The 15,528-nt window shown below is 39.6% G+C and overlaps 1 protein-coding gene across 1 annotated transcript in view; it reads right to left on the reverse strand.

The window, feature by feature from the left end:
• Positions 1-14,575, reverse strand: part of necab3 (N-terminal EF-hand calcium binding protein 3) — a 35,653-nt gene extending 21,078 nt beyond the window's left edge. Inside the window, exons 1-2 of the mRNA XM_068315937.1 lie at positions 14,221-14,575; positions 9,592-9,616 (exon numbers count right to left, since the gene is read on the reverse strand). Of these exons, the coding sequence (XP_068172038.1) occupies positions 9,592-9,616; positions 14,221-14,346 (151 nt within the window). The 5' untranslated portion in view covers positions 14,347-14,575. The remainder of the gene's footprint in view (positions 1-9,591; positions 9,617-14,220) is intronic.
• Positions 14,576-15,528: the final 953 nt, after the last annotated feature.

Raw genomic sequence — 15,528 nt, forward strand, 5'->3', positions numbered from 1 at the left:
AGTTTGGACAATGTCCTCCTTTTCACAATGACAGTAAGAGAGTCTAACTTCACTCCCACAATGTCATCAGCCCTGTGGATCGGTTTGTCTAGCCCACCCTCACACCGGTGCCCCAGGACACCATAGCACAGAGTAAAGCACTGACCACCACAAACTGATAGAAAATCCTCAGCAAGGTGTTACAGAAGACATCAAAACACCCCAGCCTCCAGAAAAAACAGGGATGGCTTTGGCCCTTTTTGTAGAGGGCGTCGCTGTGCCTCCCCCAGTCTAGTTTATTGTCAATGTGGACCCCCAAGTCCTTGTAGTCCTCAACAACATCCACATTGACCCCCTGAATGTAGACAGGTCATCTGACCCTTCTTCCTCCTCAAGTCCACCACCAATTCCTTCATCTTAGCCACGTTGGGTTGGAGGTGGTTTTCCTTACTCCACCTGCCCTGAACTCCGTCTCTGTCACCTTGATACATGCAACCACCGTTGTGTCATCAGAAAACTCCTGGGGATGACGGGTATCTGTGCAGTAGTTGAAGTCCATGGTGTAAAGGGTAAACAGAAACAGAGATAGACCAGTCCCTTGTGGGGCCCCAGTGTTGCTGACCACCCTGTCAGACACACAGCCTTGCAGGCACACATACTATGTCTGGAGGTCAGGTGATTAACAATCCAGGACAGTAGAGGATGGTCGACCTGCATTGCTGTCAGCTCCTCACCCAGCAGAGGTGTCTGGATGGTATTGAAAGCACTGGAGGAATTTTAAAAAAAGATTGTCACGATGTTCAGGTGACCGTAGACACGGCTCAGCAGGTAAATGATGGCTTCTTCTACTCCAATACGAGGCTGATTGGCAAATTGAAGCGGGTCCAGGTGTGGTTGAACCAGGGGTCAGAGACGCTCAAGGATGAGTTTCTCAAGAGTCTTCATGATGTGGGAGGTCAGTGCCACAGGTCTGTAATCCTTTGCTCCACTATCCAAAGCTGTTCTGAAGGGGTTTGGTCTTGTCCCAGCTTATTAACCTTGTGGGGTGTGGTCAGTGCTTCAGAACTGAAGAAGCCTCTTGGATGAGAGGGGAAACGTCTTCAAGAAACGTTCTTAAAGTCCAGTGGATTGTTTTTAACAGCTGTGGATAACTGTGACCTGGATAAAGGAGAACCTACACAGACATTTCGCTCTACTATCTAATCATCACAGTGTTTTTCAGATTGCCATCTTCAAAGTGTTTTTCCATCCGAGACTTAAAAAAAGCAAATATATTGAAGTTACAAGAGACTAAAATATTCACATTTGACAAGGGAGCATTTTACAATTTTCTTTATTCAAACAATTAGTCTAACATCAATATTCAAAGAATTACGCCTAAACATGATGCATGCATAACCAAATAACTCCTTATGGCCTGTTCTATAAAAGCAGAGATATATTCCCCAAACTTTTAAAATGAAAGAAGATTGATTGCAGCTTCCCAGTCCTCAGACTAGTTATGACAGAAAATGCACACAAATCAATAACAACAGATAAATAGCTTGCTTTTCATCTGTGAAGAAGCACTTCTTTTTGAAATGTACTATCAGTGTGTGTATTGGCACAGCTCGCATAGATCAGTCGGCAGTTATCCTGCCAGAGAGAGAGAGAGAGAGAGAGAGAGAGAGAGAGAGAGAGAGAGACGCCACAACACGTTTCAAACCTCCTTTAAGAGTTCGGACCAACAGTCTGGCTGCTTGTGGAGACGTTTCTGAGGCATGCATCACCAAGAAAATAAGAATTTAACCAGAGTGAAGCAGTCGGTTAACCTTAAGCGATCATTTATTACCTAGTGTGTTGTTCCCTGTCAAAAGAGACTCTTCAGTGACAGTTGCCTGTATGACCTCCACTCACATCACTTGACTTTCATGTTACATCAGGAGGAACTTTCAGCAAGGCCTAATATTCTCAGAAAAGCCTTATATACTGTATCTGTGGGAATGTCTTAAATACAGTAACAGTAATCTCTCGTTACTTGTGTTTAATGCGTTCTAGGAACCATCCGCAAAAATGAAATTCCACAATATATATATATATATATATATATATATATATATATATATATATATATGAAATATAGCGACAAACTATTTATTTTATTACTACTACTACTGCATCATTTAGACAAACTATTTATTTTATTACTACTACTACTTCATCATTTAAACGCTGCTGGTCATTTTTGACAATGGTAAATGGGTGTGATTCAAATGGAATCACAACACCTTATAGGGGACAGTTTTTTTTGTGGGTTGCCATGGAAACCAAAAACTTTTATTTCAAATGTCTGATAATTGTTTTTTTTTTACCGGTTTATAATTTTTTTCAAAAGTTATAACTCACCAAAGTCATGGAATCTTATGATGAGGAGATTTTAAAAGAAGTTAACAATATATTTTTGGAGAGGAAAATGTTTAACTTGGTCAAATTTGACAGGAGCAAAAAAATTAAAAACAGGTTAATGTGAATAAAAGCGTAACAATCAGTAGAAATGCACTTGTGACACTTGTGACTTGTGCTGTTTTTGGCTGAAGACTAGTATCACACAACTCAACAGCTAATGTACAGAAACATCCCATCGTAATGCAGTCATAGTAACGATAATAAAATACGTTGCATGTCTCTGCAGACGCCACCCCCAGCGGTTGAGATGAGTTCCCTCGCTTTATATCTTCTCTATACAAGATGACACTTGGCTCCATAACCCGATCGACCGATACGTACATCTTACATAACGATCCGGCCTCAGAAAAGATGAGGTTAAATGTGAGCAGTTTAATGTGTCATGGAGTCCCAGTTGCTGACTCATCAAAGTTGAAAACTCAAGGGTGAGCTCGACGACCATCTGTTCCGCTGGAGCCTCTTGACACCGCTCATCATTATCTCTGAGCAGAATGCATAATGTGTAAGACATCGGCCCCACCAGCTCAAAAAACTTCCTCTCTCTCAATGTGTGCAGGAGCGAGCCCATACTTAAAACTGAATTTTAAATGTATATTATTATCTGTACAAAGCATTTATTTCAAAACTGTCTGCTTTCCGGCAGAAATATAAATTAAAGAAAGAACTGCGCCATCATAGACCTTAGTATAAAGAATGTAGTCTCATACAGTGTTGGTTCATCCGTACAGCAGCATCTTCCACCACACTCAACACTTTCTAAATAGCTCTGCTAAGAAACATGTAGACTTTCCACAATCAAATCCCTTAGAATCAATGCAGTCATGAAATATTCTGCTTTAGAGTCAGTGAAAGTTTTGTATTTTGGAGAAATTTGGGTCATTTTTTTTGTTTGATATATATATATATATATTTATATATATCATGGCGGCTAAGATGAGTAGGCACATGGATCAATACATGAGTGGGACACAGAAAGGAGTTGGCAGTAACACCAGGGGAGCCAAGCACCAGCTACTGGTGGACAGAGCAGCACACAGAGACTGTAAGAACAGGCAGACCAACTTGTGCATTGCCTGGATAGACTACCAGAAAGCCTACGACTCAATGCCACACATGTGGATACTGGAATGTCTGGAACTGTATAAGATCAACAGGACACTAAGAGCCTTCATCAAGAACTCAATGGGGAGGTGGAAGACAACCCTGGAGACTAACTCCAAGCCAATTGCCCAAGTTAACATCAAGTGCGGCATATACCAAGGGGATGCACTATCACCACTGCTGTTCTGCATAGGCCTGAACCCCCTCAGTCACATCATCACAAAGAGTGGCTACGGATACCGAAGGGGGACAACAATCAGCCATCTTCTCTACATGGATGACATCAAGTGAGAAATGAGCGAGAAATTGACTCTCTGATCCACACCACCAGGATCTACAGCGACGACATAGGGATGTCATTCGGATTAGACAAATGTGGCCGGATGGTATCAAGAAGAGGCAAGATGATCAGAACTGAAGGGGTTGACCTACCAGGGGGCAGGATAGAAGACATCAAGGACAGCTATAAATACCTTGGAATCCCGCAGGCTAATGGCAATCATGAGGAGGCCGCAAGGAAGTCATCCACAGCAAAATACCTCCAGAGAGTAAGGCAAGTCCTGAGAAGTCAGCTGAATGGCAAGAACAAGGTCCGAGCCATCAACATGTATGCACTGCCTGTCATCAGATACCACGCTGGGATCATAAGCTGGCCAAAGGAGGAGATAGAAGCCACAGACATCAAGACGAGAAAGCTCCTCACCATGCATGGAGGGTTTCACCCCAAGTCCAGCATCCTGAGGCTGTACACTAAGCGGAAAGAGGGAGGCCGAGGACTAGTGAGCATCAGGACCACTGTCCAGGATGAGACATCAAAAATCCAAGAGTACATCAGGAAGATGGCCCCAACAGATGAACTGCTTAGTGAATGCCTTAGACAGCAGAAACCTGAGGAGGAAGAGGAGGAGGAGGAGACAACATGGAGGGACAAGCCCCTACACGGCATGTACCACCGTCAGATAGAGGAAGTGGCTGATATCAAGAAGACCTACCAATGGCTGAATAAAGCTGGACTGACAGACAGCACAGAGGCACTGATCATGGCAGCACAAGAACAGGCCCTAAGTACAAGGGCAATAGAGGCCAATATCTACCACAGTACATCTGACCCAAGGTGCAGGCTATGTAAAGAAGCCCCAGAGTCAGTCCAGCATGTGGTAGCAGGGTGTAAGATGCTCACCAGCTCAGCATACATGGAAAGGCACAACCAAGTAGCTGTGATAGTGTACAGGAACATCTGTACCCAATATGGACTAGAAGTACCCAAATCCCAATGGGACATACCACCGAAGGTGGTTGAGAACGACAAGGCTAAGATCCTGTGGGACTTCAGCTTCCAGACCGACAAACAGCTACTGGCTAACAAACCGGACATAGTGGTGATGGACAAAGAGCAGAAGAGAGCAGTGGTGATAGATGTGGAGATTCCAGCTGATGCCAACATCATGAAGAAGGAACACGAAAAGACTGAGAAGTATCAAGGGTTGAAAGAACAGCTGGAACAGATGTGGAAGGTCAAGGTTAATGTGGTCCCTGTGGTAGTAGGAGCACTTGGGGCAGTGACCCCCAAACTGGAAGAGTGGCTCCAGCAGATTCCTGGAACAACATCTGAAGCCTCAGTCCAGAAGAGCGCAGTCCTAGGAACAGCTAAGATACTGACAGAACCCTCAGACTCCCAGGGGTCTGGTAGAGGACCGGAGCTTGAGGATGGCACACAGATACCACCCTGAAAGGGTGAGAGGGACATTTTTCATATAGTACTCAAGGGTGTGTGTGTGTATGATTTGTAGACTTATTAGGAGACGAGTCCAAAGAAAGGACAGGTCCATGTGTTCACATCAAAATGTTCATTAGCAGATTATCGATATCTATCAAGACTGTTACCAGATAAACTAACACTTAAGAAGTTCAGTAGAGATTTTATATACTTTAATTTTATTTTATAAGCATTGCTGTTTGACATTTGATGTGTTTGACAATTTCTTTTTGTCAAACACATTATATGTCAGATAGCAATATTTATTTTAATCCCAGTTAAATCCTACCCCACCTTCTGCCAAAAACTCATTTGGGATAGGCTCCAGTCCCCCAGTAAGCCCGTGCAGAATAAGTGGTTACAGAAAATGAATAAATGCATTTTGGTCCAAAAGGAAAGATGGTGACAGCTGGCATCAAAAAAAATGGTGCCGCAAGTACTGAGAGGAGAAGATCTGCAGTCTGGTGGTGGAGGAGGAGATTATATTTCATCCATACCTGCTGGTCTCTCTCATTTTCACTTCCTGAATCCTCCGTCATATTACACACTTCTCTTCAGAAGATTTGTGGGGGATTTGAGGGTATAGGACCGCAGGATGGAGGAAGTCAAATCTGTCAAATTGGACACCCATCAAACACTATTCTCTTTTTTATTATTTGTGACATGTTGCAAAGCTGTGAACATTCCAGTATCTGCTAACATAAGATGCCACGGGTCATATTTTATAACACCTCAGACATCTCTCTCTATCTGCAGATCTATATTTAATATAAAGCAGCTCTGAATCAATACATAACCAAAACAACCAATAATCCACTATTCATTTCATACATTGAAGTGCTGAGAATGCATAAAGTGAAGTTTCCATTTATCTGTGTTGTTATTATAAGAAGATGAATGGGTGGCACCGTTTCATCCTCTTACAGCCAATCAGAGCAGCTCCAGTATCCAGTTTATAAACCTGAACTTCCAACTGATGCCTCCATATGAGTTAATCATTCATGTGTGTCCTAATGCAATATAAGGAAAACACATGGGGGTGTCTAACTAGATCAGAGATCCAAAAAAACAGTCATAAAATACACATTATGTGTAATATGAACACAGTTTATGGAACATTGTTCCTGTCTATTTTCCTTTTTCTTTTCTTTTTTTTATTACAGGCAATATGAAACTATTTCTGGAAGTTATACAGAGACCAGAACAGTTTGTTTCATTGAGAATAATTTAATCACACTCTGCAAACGAATTGTTAATAAATGAGCAAATGCTGATTTAAAAAATAAAAATAACTGTTTGAACAATCAAATAATGGTACTAAGGATGTGATGCTCATATTGGGATCCGGATGTGAATCCAGTTCTTTGTTGTTCTGTTCACACTGTGTGATTTCCCTGAAAAGGAAATCACTACAATTGATGTTGTCTTGATGCATCTGAAATATATTTTAATAAGTTTAATGATATCTATCTCATTCTTCATGGCCGCCATAAATAAGGCATAATCTGACATATTCACAATTTATTCTATAAATCATAACTAAATAAAACACGATAACAAAAAAAAATTATTATTTTTTTTTTTGGAGACTCAAGACTCAACTTGTCCAAAGTTTTTCCAACCACAAGCTCAATGTTAGCTCTACAGTTCTAAGCTACAAAAAAAATTGAAGGACAGGTATTTAACTGATTAACATAAAGAGAAAATGAGTCAAGAGGGCCACACAAATTAATTCATCAAAAAAAAGCTATTTGTCTTTTATATCTGCTCGCAGTATAAAATATTCTCATCACATTAAAGTTATGTGACATCTTTTAATAAATGGACCAAAATCTAACCTCCGTAATTAAAAAGAGTCCAAATTGTCCGACCAAAGTGCTCAGAGGGATCAGAGTAAACAAGACCCAAATTGAGTGGGTGAAAAAAGTTGTGGAAAGTAGGGCACAAAGTAGGCCGCACTTCAATCTAAAGGTTAGTCGCTTTGCAGCCTCTCCTAAGTGGTTTAGAAATTGCTACAAATGCATTGCAGCTTCAGAAGCGACTAACATTTCCAACATAGTTGTGTCTTGGTTTTTATACTAAACTGCTTTGTGGTGTACGTATACGCTATTCTTTCCCCGATTCTGGTATTCTTAGCATCTATGCTCTACTTACTACGTGTTCCATCAGGCCATCTGTGAGCAGATCTGTGCTATAAGCTGCCTTTTAGCTTCCATATCCTGGTTTAAGCCTGCATTCTGCTTTTAGATCACAAACCCTCCCTGCTACACCTCACTAATGGTCTGCTGCTCGCTGGTCTGTTCCCCCCCTGATTGGAGAACCTGCCAGCAAAGTAGTGGAGTTCATTAAAAGCTGTCACATGGAAAACTGTGTTCTATATCTATTGGAAAAACCACAATCTGGATAAAGAAGAAACTTTTTTCTACTTAAGCTTTACGGTTTAAGATGCAAATTAATTAAAAAAAATTGCTCATCTGTGACTATTATCCTAATTAGGCACTGGCACAGTCGGGATATTGTCTGAACCCTTAACCCCATCCTTAGTATTTTATACACATGGAAGAGTCAGTCTGAAATATTACATGCTTGAAGAAAAAAACCTCAAGGATTATGAACTGTGAGTTGGGAAATGACCCTTGTGTTTGTATTATTCTGTCAATCTATAATTTTCATAGTCACATATTCCATTAATCTAATATATCTTAGCACAGCAAATATTTACGTTCAAAGTATCATATACTGTATATTTAAATGCACTTTTAAAATCTCACTGTGCTCTTGTGAAGCACTTTGAATCACCTTTATTCTGAAAGGTTCCATACAAATAAAACTCCTTCTGAGCAACTCCATTGCTACATTCATTTAACCATTATGACCACGACACATTTATCAGTTTCAAGGTCAGTATGCCCATGAAAAGTGAACGTATGAATCCATACATAACATACATGACGTAATGCAGACTATATAATATATAAACTTTATACAGGGGAAAGCTCAAGGAAAATATATTTCTGATTGTTCTGATTGTATTCAAAGAAAAGCAATGGAACAGTTGAGACATTATTAATTTACAAAGGGACATGATTTATGTAAATTCTGTTTCATTATTGAAGACATTCAGCTCGTAATGGTTTCTACGACAGCGAATGTATTATGGTTTGTTTTGTGTTTAACTTTTGCATTAACGCTGGTCCTCCCTCCTCAGCATCATCTTAAAGTGATTGCATTCAGCTGAGCTTATTAGAATAAAAATCCAAGAGTGAATTTGGCGTGAAACCGCAGACAAACTCACATCGCAACATTCATCAAGTGAAGGTTAAGAGCTGTTGAGATGTAATTGCTGTGGAGGCATGCTAATTACAGTCCCTGCAAAAGCACCAGGACCCCACTGCTGTCCACCTCTTGTTGATTTGTTGTGGCATCTTGTTTCATTTGTTGTCTGACAAAAAATATAAATCTGTGTTTAACAAAGCACCAGATCAACAGAGACAAGAAAAAAACACTTATTATAGAGAGAGAATACAGTTTAACAGAAGATGGAGAAAAAACATTGGATTAGCTTTAAAAATTTTAAATGCCATGTGTTGATATCAATATCAGAAAAAAAATCATAAATAACAGTAAAAGAAATGCTTTTTTCTTTTTTAATCTGCTAACGTACATCTGAATTAAAAATGTTTAATTCACATATCCAGGGACTTCATTGAATCTGAAGTCAAGACAGCTACAAAAAAAAAGAGTTGTACTCCCAGACCCAATTTAATATTCTATACTGATAATATAAAGACGTGTAAAGACGGGTCCAGGGGCTGCTGAGGCTAATTGTAATTTCAGCAAAACCCTGTTTGATCCTCTGCTAGGCTTCTAAGTTTTAATCAGAACAACACACAAGCCTATTTTTACAACCTCTTGTGGAATAACGGCTAACTTACAGGCCCACTCTACGCAGCACCGTGTCAGACAGCACTTATTAATAAACCCTGGCTGCAATCTATGGAAAACTATCTGATATATATAGGATTGATTTTAGATTCTGAGGGGAACGGCTGAATAATGAATGATGTAAAAAACAATGTGTTCATGCAGCGTGGTACAATATACAGTCCATGGATGCTGCTGTCATGTCACGCCACATTCTGATTGGTTGGATTTTAGACACAGTAACAGCAGCAGCCACATTGGAACTGGATTTGTTGCATCACTCATGTCAATCAACTCAGATTTTCTGGGCCACAATAAGAAGTGGAAGAATGTGGGAAACAAACATTATAAAATTATTCACCGTTATGTGTGCAGTGTTTACTCACCGTTTTTGTCTGCTCGGCGGAAAATCTGGAAAAAAAAAACAGAAAAAAAGGAGGGGGGGTGCATTTTAAAACTCTTTCTGCACATTTACAATAATTAGTTGTAATTCAGATTCAGATTCACATGTAAATCACAGCATTCAGACAGAAATAATTATCTACTTAAAATATTCTGGCAAATTTACAAAATAATACTGGAAAGGTTTATCTACTATTTATTGCATATTTATCTACAGCACCTAATATTACCACTCAGTGTAACTATAAGGTGGATTTGATAATAAAGAATCATTATAAACTGTCAAAAACACAATCGGATGTTGGATGCCTACTGGAGGAGATTCATTTGTTCTGCTGCAGCAAACAGACACGCAACGTGTCTCATGACACACATGAGACTTATGATTTGTTTTGTATGTGTCAGCTACGAAACAGGTTTAACAATCCTTCTGTCTTCAGAGGAAATGTTGAGAAAGAAGGGCGGCGCTATGGCGCCTCACTGCAAGAAGGTTTCGAGTTGGATTCCTTCCACGTCTCCACCTTTAAATGTACTTCAATGCTACATAGTTCATCTTATGAATTGACGGATCATTACATTTGAAATAATATCAGTGTGTTGTTCTTTTCTAGTCAAATTTATGACATTGAGTGGAAACTCATAAAAAGTGAACACAACATTAAACTACAATAAAAGCTATTAAAGAAGCTGTTTTCCAATTTTTAAGATTTAAAGTGACCTTCTATATTTAAATAGCACAAAACTGGATTGTAAAAAATGAGAAACATGAAAACACGCTTTGAAATATCTGGACTTTTTTTTTTTTTTTGCTGATGAGAAATTAATGACTAATATTTAATGATTGACTTTGAATTAGAATTTTATTTTTATTACAGGTTTATTATATTTTCCCTAACCATACATGATAACTGTATGATTCTTCTTCCGGTTTCTGCTTCCAAGCAGATCGAGATGAACTTGTTCAGCAGAAATAAAGAAGTGGCTGAAGATGAGGATGAAGATGAAGATGAAGATCAGTGTGAGGTCAGTACAGATGGGAAGCCAGCAGAGGGAAAACCATTTGTTGGCTGATGTGTACAAGACTCAAGGCCATATGGGTTACGACTGACAGTGTGAGGAGAGTTAGTCCGCTCCAGGCAGCCTTGATAACAGACTGCCTCTTCATCCAAAAGAAAAAACGTTCAGTTTCTACTTAGAACAAAAACATAGATTTGAAAAGACAAAGATGAAGACAGTGAAGAAAGTAAAAGAGATTTAATGTTTAGGATGTCATTCCAGTCATTTCCAATTTAGTTTTTATGATCTAATGGACTTGAGTACCAGACAAACAACGAAACAGGTTTTAAACAAGCCCCCAGTGTCACTATCATCAGTTTAATATCTTATTAGGACACAACACAAAAGCTATCGTCCCCACATCGCCGGTTATAAAGTTTGATTGCATTTGCAAAACGTAGGAATAGTGAATAAACAATGCAGTAGTTTAATTACCTCCTGTAAAAATCAAACAGATGTTCACAACCTGCAGTTAAATAATCACATTGACTTTCATGGTCCCTACATGCTGCAACATTTGTGTCTTGTCAAAATGCTGTTTTCAAACTCAATAGAAACTCATTTCTACAGTAAACAAACGTGTCGTCTGCTAATAGCTAAAGCATTAATAACAAAAGACAAATTCCTGCCGCATTTACAGGGTGACCTTGTAGTTATTATGTTATTTATGAACTGTTATTTATAACCAAACAGGCATACTGGGGAAAAAAATGACCAGAATGTTTCTGAGCAGCTCCTTAATCTTAGTTTGATAAATTGATTTTGCAAAAAAAAACAAACAAACCCAAAAAACAATGGAATTTAAAAAAGTTTTCATTTTTTCTGTTCTAAATAATTAATTCTCCATCAATTTGTTGCTGTCGACAATCTCTCATTTTTCATAGGGCAACAAGCTCACCCTCTGCCTCCTCCCTCTCTGCTGCTTCAGTCCTGACAAAGGGCCCCCACCATTATGAACCACTTCAAAATACACTCATTGGTCTATTCTTATTCATCTGCCTAGATTTGAAGGTGACTGTAAAGGTTCCAATCGCTGTTTCCCAACTTGCATATTTATTAGATTAATTCAGTCACGTACATTTAATCTATACTTGATAAAGGAGTGAAATCATTTCACTTCCTTTTTGCCTTTGTATAATCCATCTTGTCTGCCCCCCCCCCACCTCTTCTGCAGGATTTAATGGGAAAGGTGGGGTGAATTGTTGTTCTGTTGTGTCTTCAGGTTCTCCAGTGTCAGGAGATGGTAATGCATCATTTACAGTAAAGCTCAGTAAAGGTCAATCCTGCTTCCCAGAGCGCTGCTACTCAGATGTCACAAAGACATTCGTTAAGATAGTCTCACTATCTGGCAAACGCTTCAGCTGGGGGGTTTAGATTTATTGTGAATTCCATTATTAGACCTGCATTTCCATATGTCATACGTTCTTATCGTGAGACGTGTCGGACGTTGTGATTCGCTGAGATGATCTGTATATATAATAATCGTTCAAACGTTCTGTTTCATGTCTGTTTCTACCTGCAGCAAACGAGTGGAGGAAAGAAAAGATTAACATCAGGAGAGAGAGAGAGAGGGCAGAGCGATGAGTGTGAGAGAGAAATAATCACAGAAGAGTGCTGATGATCCACATGACGCAAAGACATCCAACAAAAACAACAACATCGATGATAAAACCACCTCCCACGACCATCAGCAGAATAATTAACCGTCCCTGTCCTTTTGAATAGGACATCTTTAAATGCTGTTTCTCACTTTGGGGATGCGATCAGGGAAATCTCTGCGTCTGCTATCACCAACTGGCTGACTAAGACGTGAAAAGGACCCATTATAGATCTAATATTGATCTATTGATCGTGCTACAATTACCTCTGCTAGGGAAGGTTGTGCATTCGTCTGCATCTTGACTGCTTGTTACCTCAAGGAAAGAGGTTGTTGTTTTTTTTTCATCCATGTCTATTTCTTTTCACTTATTGGTTTGTTTGTTTGTTAGCAGGATTACATAATGTGGTGAAACTGGCTCAACTGAGCCTCATCCCAGAAACAATCCATGAAATTCTGAGGCAGAATTATGAATATAGAAAATATCTGACAATGAAGATTACATTCAAACCCCGCCCCCCATATGTGCAGAACACAATGCAGCAGTCCATTGGAGTACCCAGAACACACTAAACAGGTGGGCAGGTAAATTAATAAAGGATCACCATGTACATTTCATCATAACAATAAAACTTTATGTCAACATGGATGGGATTCTATCAGATGCATAAAGACCAAAATAGACTGACAGTCTTCAAAGCTCCGCCTCTTTTTATTTCTAATCAATAAATGGACAAAACAGAAATGTGCACAATTATCCACACCTGGCAGAGAGACTCAGAGAAATACGACAGCATCAGCTGTTTCTACTTTCATTAACACTAATCGAGTGCAGATCTGCTCCAGGAGATTCTGGGGGGCGATGTGGGTTGGGAACAAAGGGTGCATGGCAACGTGTCAGCGTGATTATGCTGGGATGGACGACAGACGATAATCAGATTTCAAACGTCGGCTATGTAGAACGTCATTTCCAAAGAGTAAAATAATTCTACTAACGTTAATGTGACAAAATAAAGAGTTGAGGTTTGGCAGTGGGTGATAAGAAGTGCAGAGTCAGAATATTTGAGCATGTCCCTCAGTGAATTGGAGTCATATCTCAATTTAAGCATAAATTATTGTGTAAAGACAACCCAGGCAAATGACGGTTACTTTCACTTTGTTAGCTTCAATGAAATGGGAGTCAGCAAGGCTCAGTTTAGTTCAGCAAAAAGATTAGAACCTAGAAGGTGTAAAGTTGTTTTTGTCCCTTTCACAAGAAGTATATGTGTAAGAATATGTCTGTTCTTGATATGTTGTGCGTTAATGTTTGACAGAGTAAGATCTGGTAAAAAGATCTTGTGAACCAAACTGCCACAAGTTGGTTTAGGGGTACCTAACATTAGACATTTTAATATATTTATAATTAACCTTAGGGGATTATAACAGTATATATATATATTTTTTTATTTTTTTATTTTTTTATCCAAGGCAATGGGTGCTTTTAATGAGAACAGGAGAACCCCAACAGTCCCTAAACCTGTCTGACTGAGATCTTCATTTATCATGCAGAGGCATCAGCTGCAGCCCTTCCTACCGTCCACACACACACGCACACGCACACGCACACGCACACACACACACACACACACACACACACAGTGTATCAACTTAGTGTGTGTGTGTGTGTGTGTGTGTGTGTGTGTGTGTGATGTGGGTGTACAAGATGAGAACATTTGTTCAAACACGTCTATTTTCACTGCGATAGGCAACTGAATTAAATTAACATTACTATAAACTGGGCTAATTTATCCAGCCCACATATGATGACTCTATTTTAAAATTTGCGGTTAATGACAAACAAAACAAGAAGCCCAACAAATTTTAAGATTTAAAACCTGATATTCTAGCTGTAATAATTGATTCACTACTATTCATTTAATCCACACCAATCATGCATGACTGACAGACTGGATCCACTCACATCATGAAAGATAGTCAGCCCTTGTCCGGCGGTAACCAGCGGCGGCGGCTGCTGCTGCTGAGCCCGCAGATGCTTCTGTTTGGCGGACTGCAAACACATCGTGATCATCTCAGCACACGCCAGCATCTTGGACCCGACGGGAAGAGGATGTTCTGACGGAACGACGGGCGTCTGGAAGCGGTGCGGGCTGCGGGTCTGACAGATAACAAGTGAAAACCACGCAGGTGGAGGCGCGCAGAGGGACGCAACTTTGAGGTGCGCTGCAGAAGAGCTGCCAGGCCCCTCCCACCAGGCCCGCGCTGATTGGCTCGTTCGGTTTTTGCGCCGGCATCTGGATCTGAACTGTCACTGCATCAGAAGCAAATGATCGGTGAATCCTATAAGTATCGATGACTGACGTCACCGGAATCGTTGTCTAATACCGCGGAATCATGTGAAGCACAAAGAGATGAGAATGAATGTGCAAAAGTATAAATGTTGTGGTGTTTATTTGAATCCAGTAGGTCAAAGAATTATCGAGCCTATATTTAATTTGAATTTCTGATTGTATATTGTGATTGTTAGTGTTAGTATGAGTGTGAGCGATGAGTTCAGGCGATTCCAACTTGAGGCCGTGACGTTCCACCGGATCAGCTGTTCACGGACACTGCCCCCTGCTGGGCGTTAGCGGGAACTGCTTTAACCAAGAAAAACGGGTGATTTATATACCCCAACCTCCACCAGTCAACCGGGATAGACCCCAGGCCCAGGGTGAATGAATGAATGAATGAATGAATGAATGAATGAATGAATGAATGAATGAATGCATGCTTCCATAGGATCATGTTACTCAAAGTGCTTCACACGGCAAACTTGAAACAACAGTAAACGTTGTTGTACATTATTATAGGAAGAAATATGAAGGGGCTTACTATATTTATTACATCATTGCACATACCTTTATTATATTGTACATATCTGTTTACTGTGTATTTCAGTGTTAGTGTTAGCTTTCTGTGTTTTTTGCTCTTTGCAATTTGTTAATTTGTTTCTAATTGCCCTTTAGAAACAAATTAACTTTTTTCAATCTGAATTGAAAGACATATGTAAAAAAAAACTGTCATATATTTTTTTTAAAAAGAAAAGAAAGTACGTATGTGCCAGAGGGTTAGGGTAAGGGTTAAAATGTGTGTTTTATTAAGATATGGAACATTTTAAGAATAGTTGAGAACGATAATAAATGTATGAGTTTCTATTGAAACTCCAGCTTTATAAACAGGTGAAATAAGTAATCAGTTCGAACTTTGCTTTTATTCTAACTTTATTATC

This window comes from Antennarius striatus, chromosome 5, assembly GCF_040054535.1.
Source record: "Antennarius striatus isolate MH-2024 chromosome 5, ASM4005453v1, whole genome shotgun sequence".
Lineage (NCBI taxonomy): Eukaryota > Metazoa > Chordata > Actinopteri > Lophiiformes > Antennariidae > Antennarius > Antennarius striatus.